The sequence below is a fragment of the Elephas maximus genome, chromosome 4 (assembly GCF_024166365.1).
Source record: "Elephas maximus indicus isolate mEleMax1 chromosome 4, mEleMax1 primary haplotype, whole genome shotgun sequence".
NCBI lineage: Eukaryota > Metazoa > Chordata > Mammalia > Proboscidea > Elephantidae > Elephas > Elephas maximus.
The window spans coordinates 106727676-106741371 of NC_064822.1; the positions used below are offsets into that span (position 1 = coordinate 106727676).

Consider the following 13696-nt stretch of genomic DNA (forward strand, 5'->3'; position numbering starts at 1 on the left):
ATGCATCCTTTTGAAATACAACCACAAAAATAAATGTACAAGGATGTGCATTATAGGATAGTTTATCATAACACAAAACTGGAAAAAAACCCAGTATTCATTAAGAGGGGGAGGTAAAATAGATTTTGGTTTAACCATATTATGGAATACTATGCAGCTTTTAAAAAGAATGAGTTAGAGTTAAATGGACTGACGTGAAAAAATGTCCTTAGTATAGTAAGGGAAGAGACCAAGTTGTAAGTAATATGGTCTCTGTGTGGGTATGTACATATTCATAGGATCTAGAATGATCTATAACAAGCTATAAACAGGGAATGGATAGGTATGAGGGTGCATGAGGACAAATTTCACTTTTTTACCTCATATTCCTCTGTATTATTTGACTTCTCTACAGTATTACTTTTGTAATTAAAAATAAAGAATAAATTCTGGGACATTCAGCTGTCTTTACCTTTCAAGGTGTCCATACCTTTCAAGTGGCAAATAGATCTCTAGAGGGAAGCAGCTCTTCAACGCTCAGTCCTTGCAAACGTGAGAAGCTTCTGGAGCCTAGATGTAATAGCCCAGGGCTAGCAGCAAGGTTTTGAGAGGTGGGGGACCCTAGTTAGCGCAAAGAATGGTGAAAGAAGTAAGTTTTAGGAAGAGTGCCGATGTTGGGTTAGTGCAAGACTAGCCTTGGCTAAGGGCCAGGTCATGAAGCTGGTTTCTTGAGCCTTCCCACCATACCACCAGTGCCCTCTCCCTCATCTTGACTACTTCCTTTTCCTAGTCTTCCCTTTAATCTCAAGCTTGGGTCTACTTTCTAGGCATGTCATGTGGTCTTTCCTCCCTCCTGCTAGCTTCTCACCCCCTGTGAGTTACTCTTAGCTGGCTGCACATGGGAGAGGCTATATTATTTTTGGGCAGGGGTGAGGAATCTTGACTTCACAACAGGACACCGTGGTTGGGCATATATCATGAGAAGATTGGGCTGGGGGGCTGTTGGGCAATGCTGCAGGCAATATTAAGGATAATGGGATAAATGGCAAATTGTCAATACCTGATAAATGTTTGGGTGGTTAATGCAACAGAGAGCAGGGTTAAGATTAGGGTTAGGAGCTATGGCTCCCTATGGCTTACCTGATTTATGAGCATAGCATTCAAAGCCTTTCTCAAATGGGCCCCAACCTACTCTTCTACAAGACTGACTTACCCAGTAGGCACAGGGCCTAGGCCCCTCAGTACTTTTAGGGGCCTACTAAAATGTTTTAATTTCTTTAAAAATTATTGGGGGGGGGAAGCAAATACAATCTAGCCTAGATTATATATGTCTTCATACCAATACAATTGTAAAATGTAATTTGATTTTTTTTTAAAGGAGTGAGTCCCATGAAGGCCAAAGTGTTTAGGGCCCATGAAAGGCATAATACAGTCCTGCTCTTATTACTTCTGTACCTACCACTCCCTCACCCTGATGTCCTTTTGATTTTCCAGACCTACTTGTACCTCTGTGCCTCAGTGGCTTTGCTGATGGTAGATCTTTGCTTATTGAGCCTTTCCCATCTGACCACTCATCCTTTGAGGTCTTAGGTCAGATGTCACTGTCTTCGTGAGGCCTTCACTGATTCACCTAAATGAAAGGAACTGTTCCTTTTAACCCACCTAGCATACCTTTAAACATCTCCAGGCTTGTCATTTGCTTATATCTTCTTTCCCCAGCTAGAAGGACCCCATCTTATATTTCCCCATACTCATGTCTACGCTGTGCTTGACATATAATATGTAGGGTAGATCTGGGGACAAGAGACAGTGACTGTGACACACTCTTCCAGAGGTGAATCAACAGATTCTCCAAATGGATCATTTAACAGAAAACACAGGGGAGGAGGAACTTAACACAAACTTACTTTACTAATGTCATAAAACCTTTATTTCCCGCTGAGATACCATGTCCAGTTCTCTTCTCTTCCAGGAAAGAACTGCTCTCTTTCTCCACCCCAGGTGACATCCTGGCCATACTCTTCTCTCCCTTTGGCTGGGATACTCCAGAAAGTCTCCTCTATAGGGTCCCTCGGGCTCTCAGGGACCTAGCAGACCCTCCTCAGTGGTGCACCGTAACAAAAGGTAGTCGTGGTCTGATGGCACCCTCATGTGGCAATGCCCAAGATTACAGTCTGCCACTGAGTCAAAAAAAAAAAAAAAAAAAAAACCCTTCTGTATGGAATCTCAGCCCTGTCTAGGCATCTGGGCTCTCTACTTCAGGCAAAGAAGCCATGTGCAGTGGGGCCCAGATGTGGTCACCATGGGTTCCAACTTGCTTGGAGAAGAGCTGGCATGCACTTGGGGACTTCATGTGAGTTCACTCTGTACGCTGTCCCTGCTTCCTCAGACTCCCAGAGCTCTTGTTAGCCTACCTGTTCAGGAGGCCTGGGTTTTAGCTTCAGATCTGCCAATACCTTGCTGTGTGGCCTTGGACAGATTATTTCACCTCTCTGGCTCTGGTTGTAATATGAAAATGGTAAGGTTGCACTAAAAGACAGTTTTTCAAATTGTGTCCTACAGACCGTTGGAAGTTCAGGGACTGGTAGACATTGCCCTCCCACCGTCCCTCAATTTTACCCATAGCTACTTTGCCTTTTATCTACTTTATATACAGGATTTTGAACAAAGGGTTCTGGGACTTAAACTTGAGAGTCACTAGCTCCATGAGCTTTCTTTCAACACCAACATCCCAGGATTCCCAAATGAGGTCTCTCCCAACATGGCTACCTGTCTCCATTGTTCTAGGCTTTATGAAGGCCACCCAGCTGGAAACAATTAGAAATGGAGGGAAGACGAACCAGGAAGACTGGCTGCTAGTTATCTAGTGTTCTTGTGGCGTGGTGGAAGGAACCCTGATTCCAAGTTGAAGATCAAGTCTCAATCCTGGCTCCACCATCTGCTAGCTGTGGGACTATGGGCGAGCCCCTTGAAGCTCTTTGCCTTTAGCTTTCTTATCTGTAAAATGGGCAAGGTGATTCCTAGCCTGGCTTTCTCAAAGCATTATTGTGCAGACGAAATAAGATAATGGACATGGGCCAGGGTGCTTTCTGTAAACTATAACTGGTTCTACAAACTTTGAGTAATATTAGCAAGGGAGGCTGTCTTAGACCTCCAATCCTCCTGTTAGGTCAAATTATTTCACTAGATTCTGTGGGTGCTCTGGGTGAGCAGGGACTGGGAAGAAGACTGCAGAGGTACTTTTCTTGAGTTCAGCATTGTTGTCCTGAGCCCTCCCCTAGCTGCCTTCTCTGCTTTGGAAGCCTCTGTTTCTAGGACAGAAGGAATGTCCTAGACCAAATCCTTCAATCGATGTGTCCTTCCATCAGTGTGGGAGAAAAAAAAAAAAAAAAATGGGCCCAATGTTTTTGCAAGGAGTAGAAAGTTCCTGCCTTGATATTCATTGAGTTTAGAAATCCATCTATAAGGCCTGCAAAGGTGCTGATGATTGGGTTCCCAGACATCAGCAATCCTGTTTCCTGAGTGGCTGTGGAGGCTCCCACTGAGTGGTGATCCAGGGTCCTAGGTGAAGAGCCAGTGCTGGTGGGGATCGCTGGGATTGCAGGGGGCCATGGCTGGCTGCTTGTCCTGGGATGTCAGGCAGGTACCAGATCCTGAGTTCCTGATGAGTTGATCCTAAAAAAATAAAGAGTAAAGGGTGAACCTGGGCCACTGGACCTCTGATAGCACTGCTGAGGGGTAGCAAAATGGCGGGGGTGGGGGGGAATAGACAAAAGGCAAAGGAAACCCAACAAGGCACAAAGAGAAGGCTTCCAAAGTCCTTTCCTCAGCAGGTCACTCTGAGGGGATGCATTCCCGAGTCAGGTCTCCACCTGTCTCCAGCACTAATTCCCTACCCCCAGGTTTAGCCTAAGTGGCTGGCATAGAGGAAGGCAGGAAGGTGAGATAACTGAAAAATGAAAAAGCAAAAAAACAAATCCAACTAATAACAACTGAAAAATGTTTTCAGGCTCCCCCCACCCCCAGCAATGACCAGGCTCAAAGACCTGGAGCCACTGTTGCTCCGCTCCCCATTTTCTGAGTCTGATCATAATCTCCTCCTCACCCTGTATCCCCCAGGTTAGGACTCTCTTTACTTAAGCCAGGAACTGGAGACTGGGGTAGGGTAGGGTGCAGAGGTTCATGGCGGGTGCTGGGGGCCCAGTATCGTGGAAGTTACATTGTATATCGTGAGGCCCTGTGGTATAATAGGATGAGCTCATGCTTTCAAGGCAGACTTATCAAGGTCTGAATCTCAGGCCTGCCATTTACCAGTGATCGATCTTGGGCTAGTCACAAACTTGCTTGAGTTTCAGTTGCCTCATCTATAGAAATGAGACCACCACCTACCTGGGAATGATCTCTGGAAAAGTAACCAGGTCAATGTGTATGAGTGCCTAGCTCTGCACCTGGCACACAGACAGCAGGCAGCAACTATGAGTGACTCTTCACCCTCATCTACTTGGAGTCAGCCTAAAAACTCCTGGGCCATCGAAGAGCTGGCCGCAGACCATAATCCCCAACCCCATCTTCATGTCGCCTACAACAGCCATCCCCTAACACCACTTAAGCCTGTGAGACGCCTGCCTGTGACCAAGCCCATACTCTCCAAGCTTTCTACGTTGCCCTGATCCACCCCGTGGTTTCTCCGTTGCCCTGATCCATCCCATGGTGTCTCAGGCAGAAGATGGAAAAAATAAGAAGGGGAAGGTAGTAGCCTTAACTTCTTGATCCTGAGCTTCCTGGGCAGCTGACTCACCTGGGTTAATTCCCATTCTTCGTCCTTGGGAACCTGGCTATTTTTGCCAGTGAAGTGACAGCTCCTAAGGCCCAGAGTGCCAGCGTTGGCATGTAGACACAGCTGCTTCGCGATGTTGTGGCGAAGGTCCCTCTGGGTTGTATACTCAAAGTACTGTAAGGCAAGGCAAGAGAAGCCCTGAGGGGTAGGCAGAGAGTTTGCCCACCATCTTACAAAGCCATCACCGTAAGATGCCAACCCTGGCATAGCCTCCCAGGAAGGGAAGGGAGCAGGCAAGACTTTAGTAATTTATGTGCTACCTTCATGATTTTTACCATGTCTGGCTGGGTTACACTAGAGTAATAGTTACTTAATATTTTTTTAAGTTAATTCAAAATTAAACTTTAACTTAGCCTTATTTTAAGGAATATCTGTGAAATCATGTGTTTGATACAGTTGTTTTATTTTTGCTAAAGTTGTTGTTGTTGCTCACTGTTGCTGAGTCAGTCCCCAACTCATGGTAACCCCATGTGCAATGTAATAAAATGCTGCCCAGTCCTGTGCCATCCCCACGATCAGTTAGAACTGGACTGCTGTGATCCACAAGATTTCCATTGTGGAAGTTACACGGTATACTCTGAGGCTGTGCAAAGTAATAGGAAGAGCTTGTGCTTTCAAGCCAGACATATCTAGGCCTGAATCCCAGGCCTGCCATTTACTGCCGTTTTTGGAACTAGATCACCAGGCCTTTCTTCCTAGTTTGTCTCAGTCTGGAAGCTCTGCTGAAACCTGCTCATCATCATAGCAACACATAAGCCTCCAGTGACAGAAGGTGGTAGCTGCACACGAGGTGCACCAGCCGGGAATTGAACCTAGATCTGCACGGACGGTGAGAATCTTACCACTGAACCACCAATGCCTCAGGTTTGTTTTTTTGCTAATAGAGTACCATTAAAATAAAAAATGTTCATCAGTTTACCACTTAAAATCGTCTTGCAGAACAGTGGCTCAGAAAACTGCTTTAGAGTTACTTCTGTTCATGCCACCTGTTCAGGGTCCCGTGCCACCCCTTTCTTTGCCCCACCTCTGTTTCTAACACCTCTTACCAGATGCCAAGCATCCAAGGTCGACTAAAGAACTGTGGATGGGGAGGTTCATGGTTATCCCTCAGGGAAAAGCTGGGGCATTGTAGAGCACGGGGTAAATTCTCAAGATGCCAGGTAGCTGTGAGGTGTCAGCAGGTGGCTGGTATCGGGGGCCACTGCTGGGGGGTAAGGCTGCAGTGGTAGCTTCTGGGCAGGGGAGACACTGAAGATAGAAGTTGAGTATAGGTGAAGGAAAGCCCTCAAAAAATGTCCACACTCAGCATTTGGCACCACTCAGCAGTTGGCATCATCCAGGAAGCCTCTATGATTACAGGCCTCCTTTCCCAGCCCCCTCTAGTTAGTGCTCTCTCTAGATGTTCCTAATTCAGATGCTGTTTGTCTGTGTCATGTGTTTCCCCTCAGACTGGGAGCTTCCTGGAGGCAGGGCTGATATCTCCTTCTCTCTTGGGATCTCCCCCACTCTAGGCCTCAGGAAAGGACTCTTTAGGGTAAAAAGAGGGTCTGTGAGGAGAGGGGATACCCCAGAGAGGCTTCTCTCAGACCTCCTCTGGTGTGATTGGGCTGCACACCTGGTTGCCGCCGAGGCTGTGGCAGGGGTACATGATGAGGGGCTTCCCGCCATGGTTGTTCTCTCCCACATCCAGGCAGTGATCTGTCCCAAGGCTCTTGATCTGCAAATAGAGTAATATGGGCAGAGAGGGGAACCAGGATAGCACAGTCAGGACTTTCCTAGTTCAAGGTGTGGGGCCCAGCTGGAATACATTTGCATGACTGGATTTCCTCTCTGTGATTTTTCTCCTCTGCTCATCAACCCAGATGCCTGGAATTAATAGCAAAGTGAGGTGCAAAGTCCCAGACAATGGGCAAGGGCAGGACCAGACATCCTCTGTAGGGCAGGATGGGTAACCTCTCAGGATGCCAGGTTCCAGGAAGTCTCAGCTCATGGTAGTTTCCTTAAGAGAAGTGATTCTCAAAGTGTGATCCTTAGACCATCACCTGCGAGCTTGCTAGAAATGTAAATTCTTGGGTTCTGCATCCAGAAACTCTGGGGGTGGGACCCAGCAAGGTGTATTTTAACAAGCCCTCCAGGTGATTCTGATGCACCGTGAGGTATGACAATCTGGCTTCTGGGTTGTTTTCCCCTTATAAGGCTTTTTAGCTATAGGAGCCCCAAAGTGGCCTCTCAGTCCTCTTCCTAGATAAAGGGGTATCAGTTTTGTCGGTCATCCATCTGTGGGATAAGTGGTCCTGAATTTCTCCAGGCGGTGATGTGATGGTGGGTAGGCAGGTTGGTTTCAAGACTTACGGCTCCATAGAAGGTGGGCTTCAGGTCAGGGACAAACATCTCTGGGTAGACATTGTGTAGAAACCAGGAAAAGTTGTGACAGTGTAGTTGTTCCTTCAACTTTAGTCGTTCCGAAATGTCACCAAAGGATTTCTGTCAACCAAGCCAGCCCCCAAAGGGTCAATACCACTAGCCTTGACCTTTCCATCTGGGTTGAAATAGCCCAGACAGCATGAAACTCCTGGGGCCACCTTCCCCCAAATATGTCTGAGGCTCATTCCTGCTCAGGACTTGTTGGAGCTATTGACTCAACCTCATATCCAATCCCAAACCCCCTGCCTTGGCTTTGGAATCCCCATCTATACCTCCCCATGCCCTCATCTCTTGTGACTCCCCACTGAGTTTTCCCCAAGTCCTTAATTCCGAGTCTTTCAGAGTCATTACTTCTAACAGGTTCTTCCTCCCAATCTCCTTCCTCCCCTTCCCTTCTAAAGGATGCTGGGACACTCCAGACGGGGACAACAAATGCTCCTCTCCTCATTCTTCATCTTTCAAAATCTCTGTGCCTGAGACTTCCCCTCACAGGGCTCAGAGGGATGAAGGGAGGTACCAGGTGGTAGAGATGAGGTGGCCTTTGTCATTAGCCCTTGGCCAGCCTCTGGAATTCTGAACTTCTCTTCATCCAAACACCTCCCAAGTACCACCTTCTCTCACCTCTTCAGCCATCTTCGCTGCTTGCAGGTTTCTCCGGTAGAAAATCTCTTTGTACTCATCCATCCAGACCTCAGCCAGGCGTACTTGGTTGCGGGCAATGACATTGATGCCTTTGGGGAAAGTGTGGGGGCTCTTGGTGCGGAACACATGGCCTACCACAGAGCAGGGGATGATTTCCAGCTGACCACCACACTGCCACACCTGCCACAGAGGAGACAGGGTGGGGCTTTCAGGGGTGAGTCAGAAAAATCTTCCCCTAAGCACCTCTGTTCTCTTCCCAGGGTACCAGACCCCAGGTCCTAGGTCTCAGGCAATAGCTGTTCTTTCTCCTTGGAAACAAAACAAAACAAAACATTGACCGGGCCTCTTTCCAGGTCATGACTACACAGCCCCAGGATCTTGGATGTTGGTTCACTCTGACCTAAGCAAGCAGAGATTTACAGGGGTCCTGAGAGTTTTTTTTGAGAGTTAGCATGGCCCACTCTAGAGAAAAGACAGTTGGTTAACTTTGTGTACCTACTCTGAGCTCTGGCCACTTGACTTTTTGACCTGTAAATGTGATTTTATCAGCTCACCCAGATATTACTGGAAACTAAAACTTCTCAAATCAAGATAGACTGGTGACCCAAATCAGAGCATCAAAATGCATTAATGGTGAGGATGCTAACTGCCAGGTGGCCTGTGGTAGTCCCCTGGACCTTTGGCACACTCGTGTCCCAGGAGAGAGACTGAACAGAGGTGAGCCTAGAATCAGAGCCCTGGGTGTTATGGTGACTGGGCTGATTTAATACTGGAAGGTATGTTGTTATTCATTTCTAGTATAGCAGCAACAGAAACACATTGTCATAGTCATAGTAACAGCAGATATCAATTATGTGCTTAAAATGCGCCAGGCACTGTGAGGGGTGACTTTATAAATGAGCTCATTTACTTACTAATTACCTCTCCCCTGGCATGGCAATTTGTGCAGATTTCGTGGAGGCGAAATGCTTTCTGACTTGATCCTTATTTACCTAATTCCTGGAATCCCTCAGAGTTCTGGGATCCACCAGAATTTGGGCCACCATCTTTTCCCCCACAGTTACGCAGGGCTTGCTGAGCAAAGAGCAACTCCAAGGCCACCAGTGTATGTGTCCTATGACCTTGGCAGGAGAGCTTTATTTTTCTAGAAAAAAGGTGGTGATTGGATTCTGACCTGTTTCCACCTTTACCTTCACCCTTTTCCCACAGACATCATGAAAGATGTCATCAGTTTCTAGACGTCCAGTCCTATTGCCACTATGGCCCCTTCCTTCTGAGAAGTGCTGCCCAGTAATTTGCCCAGTTGTCCAATCTGTTTCCCAAAGATCTGCTGCCATGAACAGGGAGGGGATCAGAGGAAAGGCGGAGCTATGATGAGAAACAGCCACCCTTCTACGCTCAGTTCCAGATATGACATCCCTGAGGCTGCTGCTGCTCCAGAGACAGGTTCTCAGGTGTCCCCTGGGACATTGTGGTTCCCCCCAAGCCCTCTTCACTCTCACCCGGAAGGACATTTCCACGTTCTCCCCTCCCCAGATCTCCATCTGATTATCATAGGTACCGATGTGCTCAAAGTAGGACTTGGCGATGGAGAAGAGGCCACCAGCAAACGTCGGGGATCTGGAGAGAGAGAGGGAGAAGCATGTGCATCTTCTGGGGGGAAGAGAAGCAGAAGCCTGGCATGAAACAGCTGTTTGTGGAGTCACCGCTAATGCCTCCTAATCTACCTCCCCCTCCACCCCTCTCTCTGGGACGCGCAGTCCCTCTTCCATTAATTCACCCATTCATTTAGCAAACGTTTTTCGAGCATTTACGATGTCCTCTTCCCCTCCTAAAACCAGGCCAGGAAGGGATGTAATTATACTATCTTCTAAAAGGCACCTATTCATTCATTGATTCAACCAGTGATAAACACCAGCCGCCAGGGCCTGTGCTACACGTTTGGAATCCAGGGCTGAGACGGACACAGATCTTGTTCTCTGAGAGATCAGTCTTGTAGCCCAGGGGAAAGCTACCATAGTTTGCTTTGTGGTAGCAAATGCCTGGAATATAGTAGATACTCAGTTATCAGAAGTTGCTTGAAATTGTTTTTGGAAATAGGCAGGATTCAAATCATGAATGAATGAACAAATATTATCAGCTGGGCTGGCCCTATACTGTTTTAGGGTTCCTGGCCCTTCTGAGATAATTAAAAACAAAACAAAAAACTGTTGTTGTTGAGTGGATTCTGACTCATAGCGACCCCATGTGTTACAGAGTAGAACTGCTCCACAGAGTTTTCTTGCTGTAATTTTTACAGAAGCCGATTGCTAGGCCTTTCTTCTGCAGTGCCACTGGGTGAGTTCGAACAACCAGCCTTTTGATTAGTAGCTCAGTGCAAGCCGTTTGCACCTCCCAGGGACCTCAAAACCAAATTTGTTGCCATTAAGTCAATTCTAACTCATGGCAACCTATACTAAAAAACCCAAACCCATTGCCACTGAGTTGATTCCAACTTATAGAGACCCTGTAGGGCAGAGTAGAACTGCCCTGTAGGGTTTCCAAGAAGCAGCTGGTGGATTTGAACTGCCAATCTTTTGGTTAGCAGATAAGCTCTTAACCATTGCAGCACCAAGGCTCCATGGCAACCTATAAAAAAAACCCGTACCCGTTGCCGTCAAGTTGATTCCGACTCATAGCAACCCTAAAGAACAGAGGAGAACTGCCCCACAGAACTTCCAAGGAGTGACTGATGGATTCGAACTGCTGACCATAGAGCCTGCACATTAGTAGGATCCTGGCCGCCGTACTTAATACTGTGCGAGAAACTTTAGCTTTGGGGAAAAGCTACTAGCTGCTCTGAACAGGGGAACATGACAAGAGGTGTTCCTGGGAATAGGATGAGCAGTGAGGTGAGATCAAGCTCAATTTGGACTAAAGGGAGCCTTTGGGAGGTTGCAAAAAGATTCTGGCTTCAGACAAAGGCAGGGAGGCACAGACTCAAGATAAATGAACAAAAACATCTCATTCTTTGAATTTAGATAGTAGGTTGCTCATAAGAGGAGCTGAGCTAAGATGAAAGTATCCAGTTGTACAAGGAGAAACAGAAAGGAAGGGGGGTATGTAATCATTGGCTGTTGGCTTCTGTGCCTGGGCCAGGCTGCCTGAATAGAGCTTTGCTGCCACCAGTGGGTGGCTCCATGCGCTACAACCAATGAGAGAGACACTGACTGCTCTGTAAAGCTGGAACATAGCAAGGTGCCTTACACGGTGGGGCTCACCCAGTGCTCATCGGACTGATCTGTCTAGGTGACCACCCAGGAGCCTGACCTTGGTGTTACCCTGAGACTGATGTTGTCGCCTTGAGGTTGACTATACACAGCTCTCTCGGCCGCTTCTGGAAGGAATTTAAGCCGGGAAACCCTCTTGCTCAGGCTGGCTTCCCCTCTCCCCTTCCGTTGTTTCCTTTCCTCCTCCTGATGGAGCCAGCAGCTGGCTTTTCAGGGTCCGTGGGAGTCCTTTCTACTGAAACCCTGGGCAGCGTCTCTTAGGGCTCTGGGTATGTGAAGGGAGAGGAACTCCAGCCCCCTCTCCCTTTAAATCTACCCTCTTATCTTTAGCTACTGTATCCCCAACCCGCTCTTCCCTCCACCCCTAATGTACATTCAGTAGTCTTTTAAGTTTCCTGGCCAGTAGAAGAAAACAATGGCACAGATAATCCAAAACCAAATATTCTAACAGTCACTCCCCAGCTCAATTGGGAGTGACAACCGTTAAAATAAACCTGTGGTCTCTAACAACACCAGCAGGCAATCTGGAGAGGGAGAGGCAGGTGGGTGTGTATGGTGGAGGGAGTTGAATTGGGCACTGTGGATATTCACAGTGGATAAACTCTTGAGTAGTCATCATACAGAAGTCCTCTGGCACAAACAATTAAGTGCCAAACTACTGGCTGAAACGTTGGCAGTTCGAACCCACCCAGTGGTACCTTGGAAGACAGGTCCGATGATGTGCTTCCAAAAGATCACAGCCTTGAAAACCCTATGGAGCACAGTTCCACTCTGCACACATGGGGTCACCATGAATTGGTCGACTTGACAGCAACTAACAACAACAACATCTACAGTCTAGCCCAGATATTGACTAACCATGGCCAAATCTGGCTTCACAGCCTGTTTTTGTAAGGCTCTGGAGCTGAGAATGGTTTTTACATTTTTAAAGGGTCATAAACAAAGAGAATATGCAACAGACTGTATGTGGCCTGCAAAGCTCAAAATATTTACTAGCTGGCCCTTTACAGAAAAAATTCATGGCAGCTGCAACAAAGTGCAAACTGCAGCACGCTCATCTATTTCCTTTTAGTATGTTCTGTCTTTTCAAAGATAGTGACCTGGGCACACATGGCACCCCTTCAGTCCCAATGGCTATTCAACAATGGCCTCCCTCCACCCTCTCTCACCTGCTCTGCAAGCACCAGTCATGACCTTCGATGACTGGGGAGGAATAAATGAAATAAAGTATGTACAGCCCTTAGCCCAGTGCCTGCCACACAGTGAGTGGTAAGAGCAAACTGTTATGGCGTGGGGCAGTACAGTGCCACAGTTAGGAGAGGGCTTTGGGCTAGGCAGGCCAGGCTAGGTATCCTTGCTCCATCATTTTCTAGCTACATGATCTTAGGCCAAATGTTTATTACAGTGAGCCTTGACGTTCTCATCCGTAAAACAGGCTAATCATAGTACCTGCGATAGGCAGTGAGGACTACATAAAATGTGTCAAGTGCTTGGTAGAGCACCTAATAAATGTTGATATGAGATGGATAGGACTGGGGCCGAGAAGGCCAAGTTGCGAGCTCACCAGGCTGTGGTCCTTACTTGATGGGGTAGGTCTCATCCTTGCGCCTCTGTTTCTCATGCAGAGGGACAGTTTCCCAGCCGAAGGTCAGGCTCCAGTCAAAGTTGCCCCGGCTATGGACTCTGCCCCTCTGGACAGGCTTGGAGAACTCGAAAGTGTTCAGGTCAATGGTGATGATGTCTGGGCTGACCACCACTGTCTCATCCTCAGCAATGCGAGCCAGGAGGGGCTCCAGCCAGCCATGGAAGCACTCGCCTGCAGGCCCGGACCAGGAGGCAGCAGTCAGGGCCCTGCCCAGAGCCACCCCAGGGAGAAGACCCAGAACAGAAGGACCCTCCACCTACTCCCTGGTTATAGACTGAGAAACACACACAAGCTGCACGGCGTAGAGAGCTCTCCTGAGACTCCACCCCAAACCCCCAGCTACTCCCAGGTGGAGGCAGCCTCGGATAGGAGGATGGGGGTCTTAGAACCTCTGCCCATCTCGTGGCAAGAACACCAGCACTCTCCGGGGAGTAAGATGGCACCTCCAATCATCTAGCCTTTTCACCGAATCAGCCCTCTCCACTCAAGTGAGGATTTCAGAAAGGTCTGTTTCCTCTCCCAGGGGTATTTGCATCTTAAGCTTTAGCTCCAGTTGTCTAGCTGTCAGATTTTCAATGAATTTCTGCAAATACGACTTCATTTAGCCCTCAGAGTGATAATTCTGCTAGGTGAGTAAGGTCAGTATCCTCATTCTCACTTTACAAAGAGGAAGTTGAGGCTCAGTCAGTGGTGGAGCCAGAGGGCAAACCCAGGTCTTCTGACACCACGTGCAGAGCTCTTGCCAAGATATGTCTCCCCTCTTAGGGTATATTTTTTCCCCGACCAGTGGTGGGGAGATGTTTTGGCTTGAGGCAGGATGGAAGGCCTTCCTGGGTCTGTGTGGCCCTACAGGAAACTCCACACAAGCCATTCTTAGTGGTGGTGGGAGGCCTCTCTGAG

At 47.8% G+C, this 13696-nt stretch overlaps 1 protein-coding gene across 5 annotated transcripts in view; it reads right to left on the reverse strand.

Moving 5' to 3' along the window:
* Nucleotides 1–1865: 1865 nt before the first annotated feature.
* GALNT6 (polypeptide N-acetylgalactosaminyltransferase 6) overlaps nt 1866–13696 on the reverse strand; it is a 44321-nt gene continuing 32490 nt past the window's right edge. For all 5 annotated transcript variants that reach the window (XM_049883124.1, XM_049883127.1, XM_049883123.1 and 2 more), the window contains 7 exons: nt 12733–12967; nt 9385–9502; nt 7862–8062; nt 7169–7300; nt 6432–6533; nt 4778–4930; nt 1866–3654 (listed from right to left, as the gene is read on the reverse strand). In XM_049883124.1, the coding sequence (XP_049739081.1) occupies nt 3541–3654; nt 4778–4930; nt 6432–6533; nt 7169–7300; nt 7862–8062; nt 9385–9502; nt 12733–12967 (1055 nt within the window). In that variant the 3' untranslated portion in view covers nt 1866–3540. The remainder of the gene's footprint in view (nt 3655–4777; nt 4931–6431; nt 6534–7168; nt 7301–7861; nt 8063–9384; nt 9503–12732; nt 12968–13696) is intronic.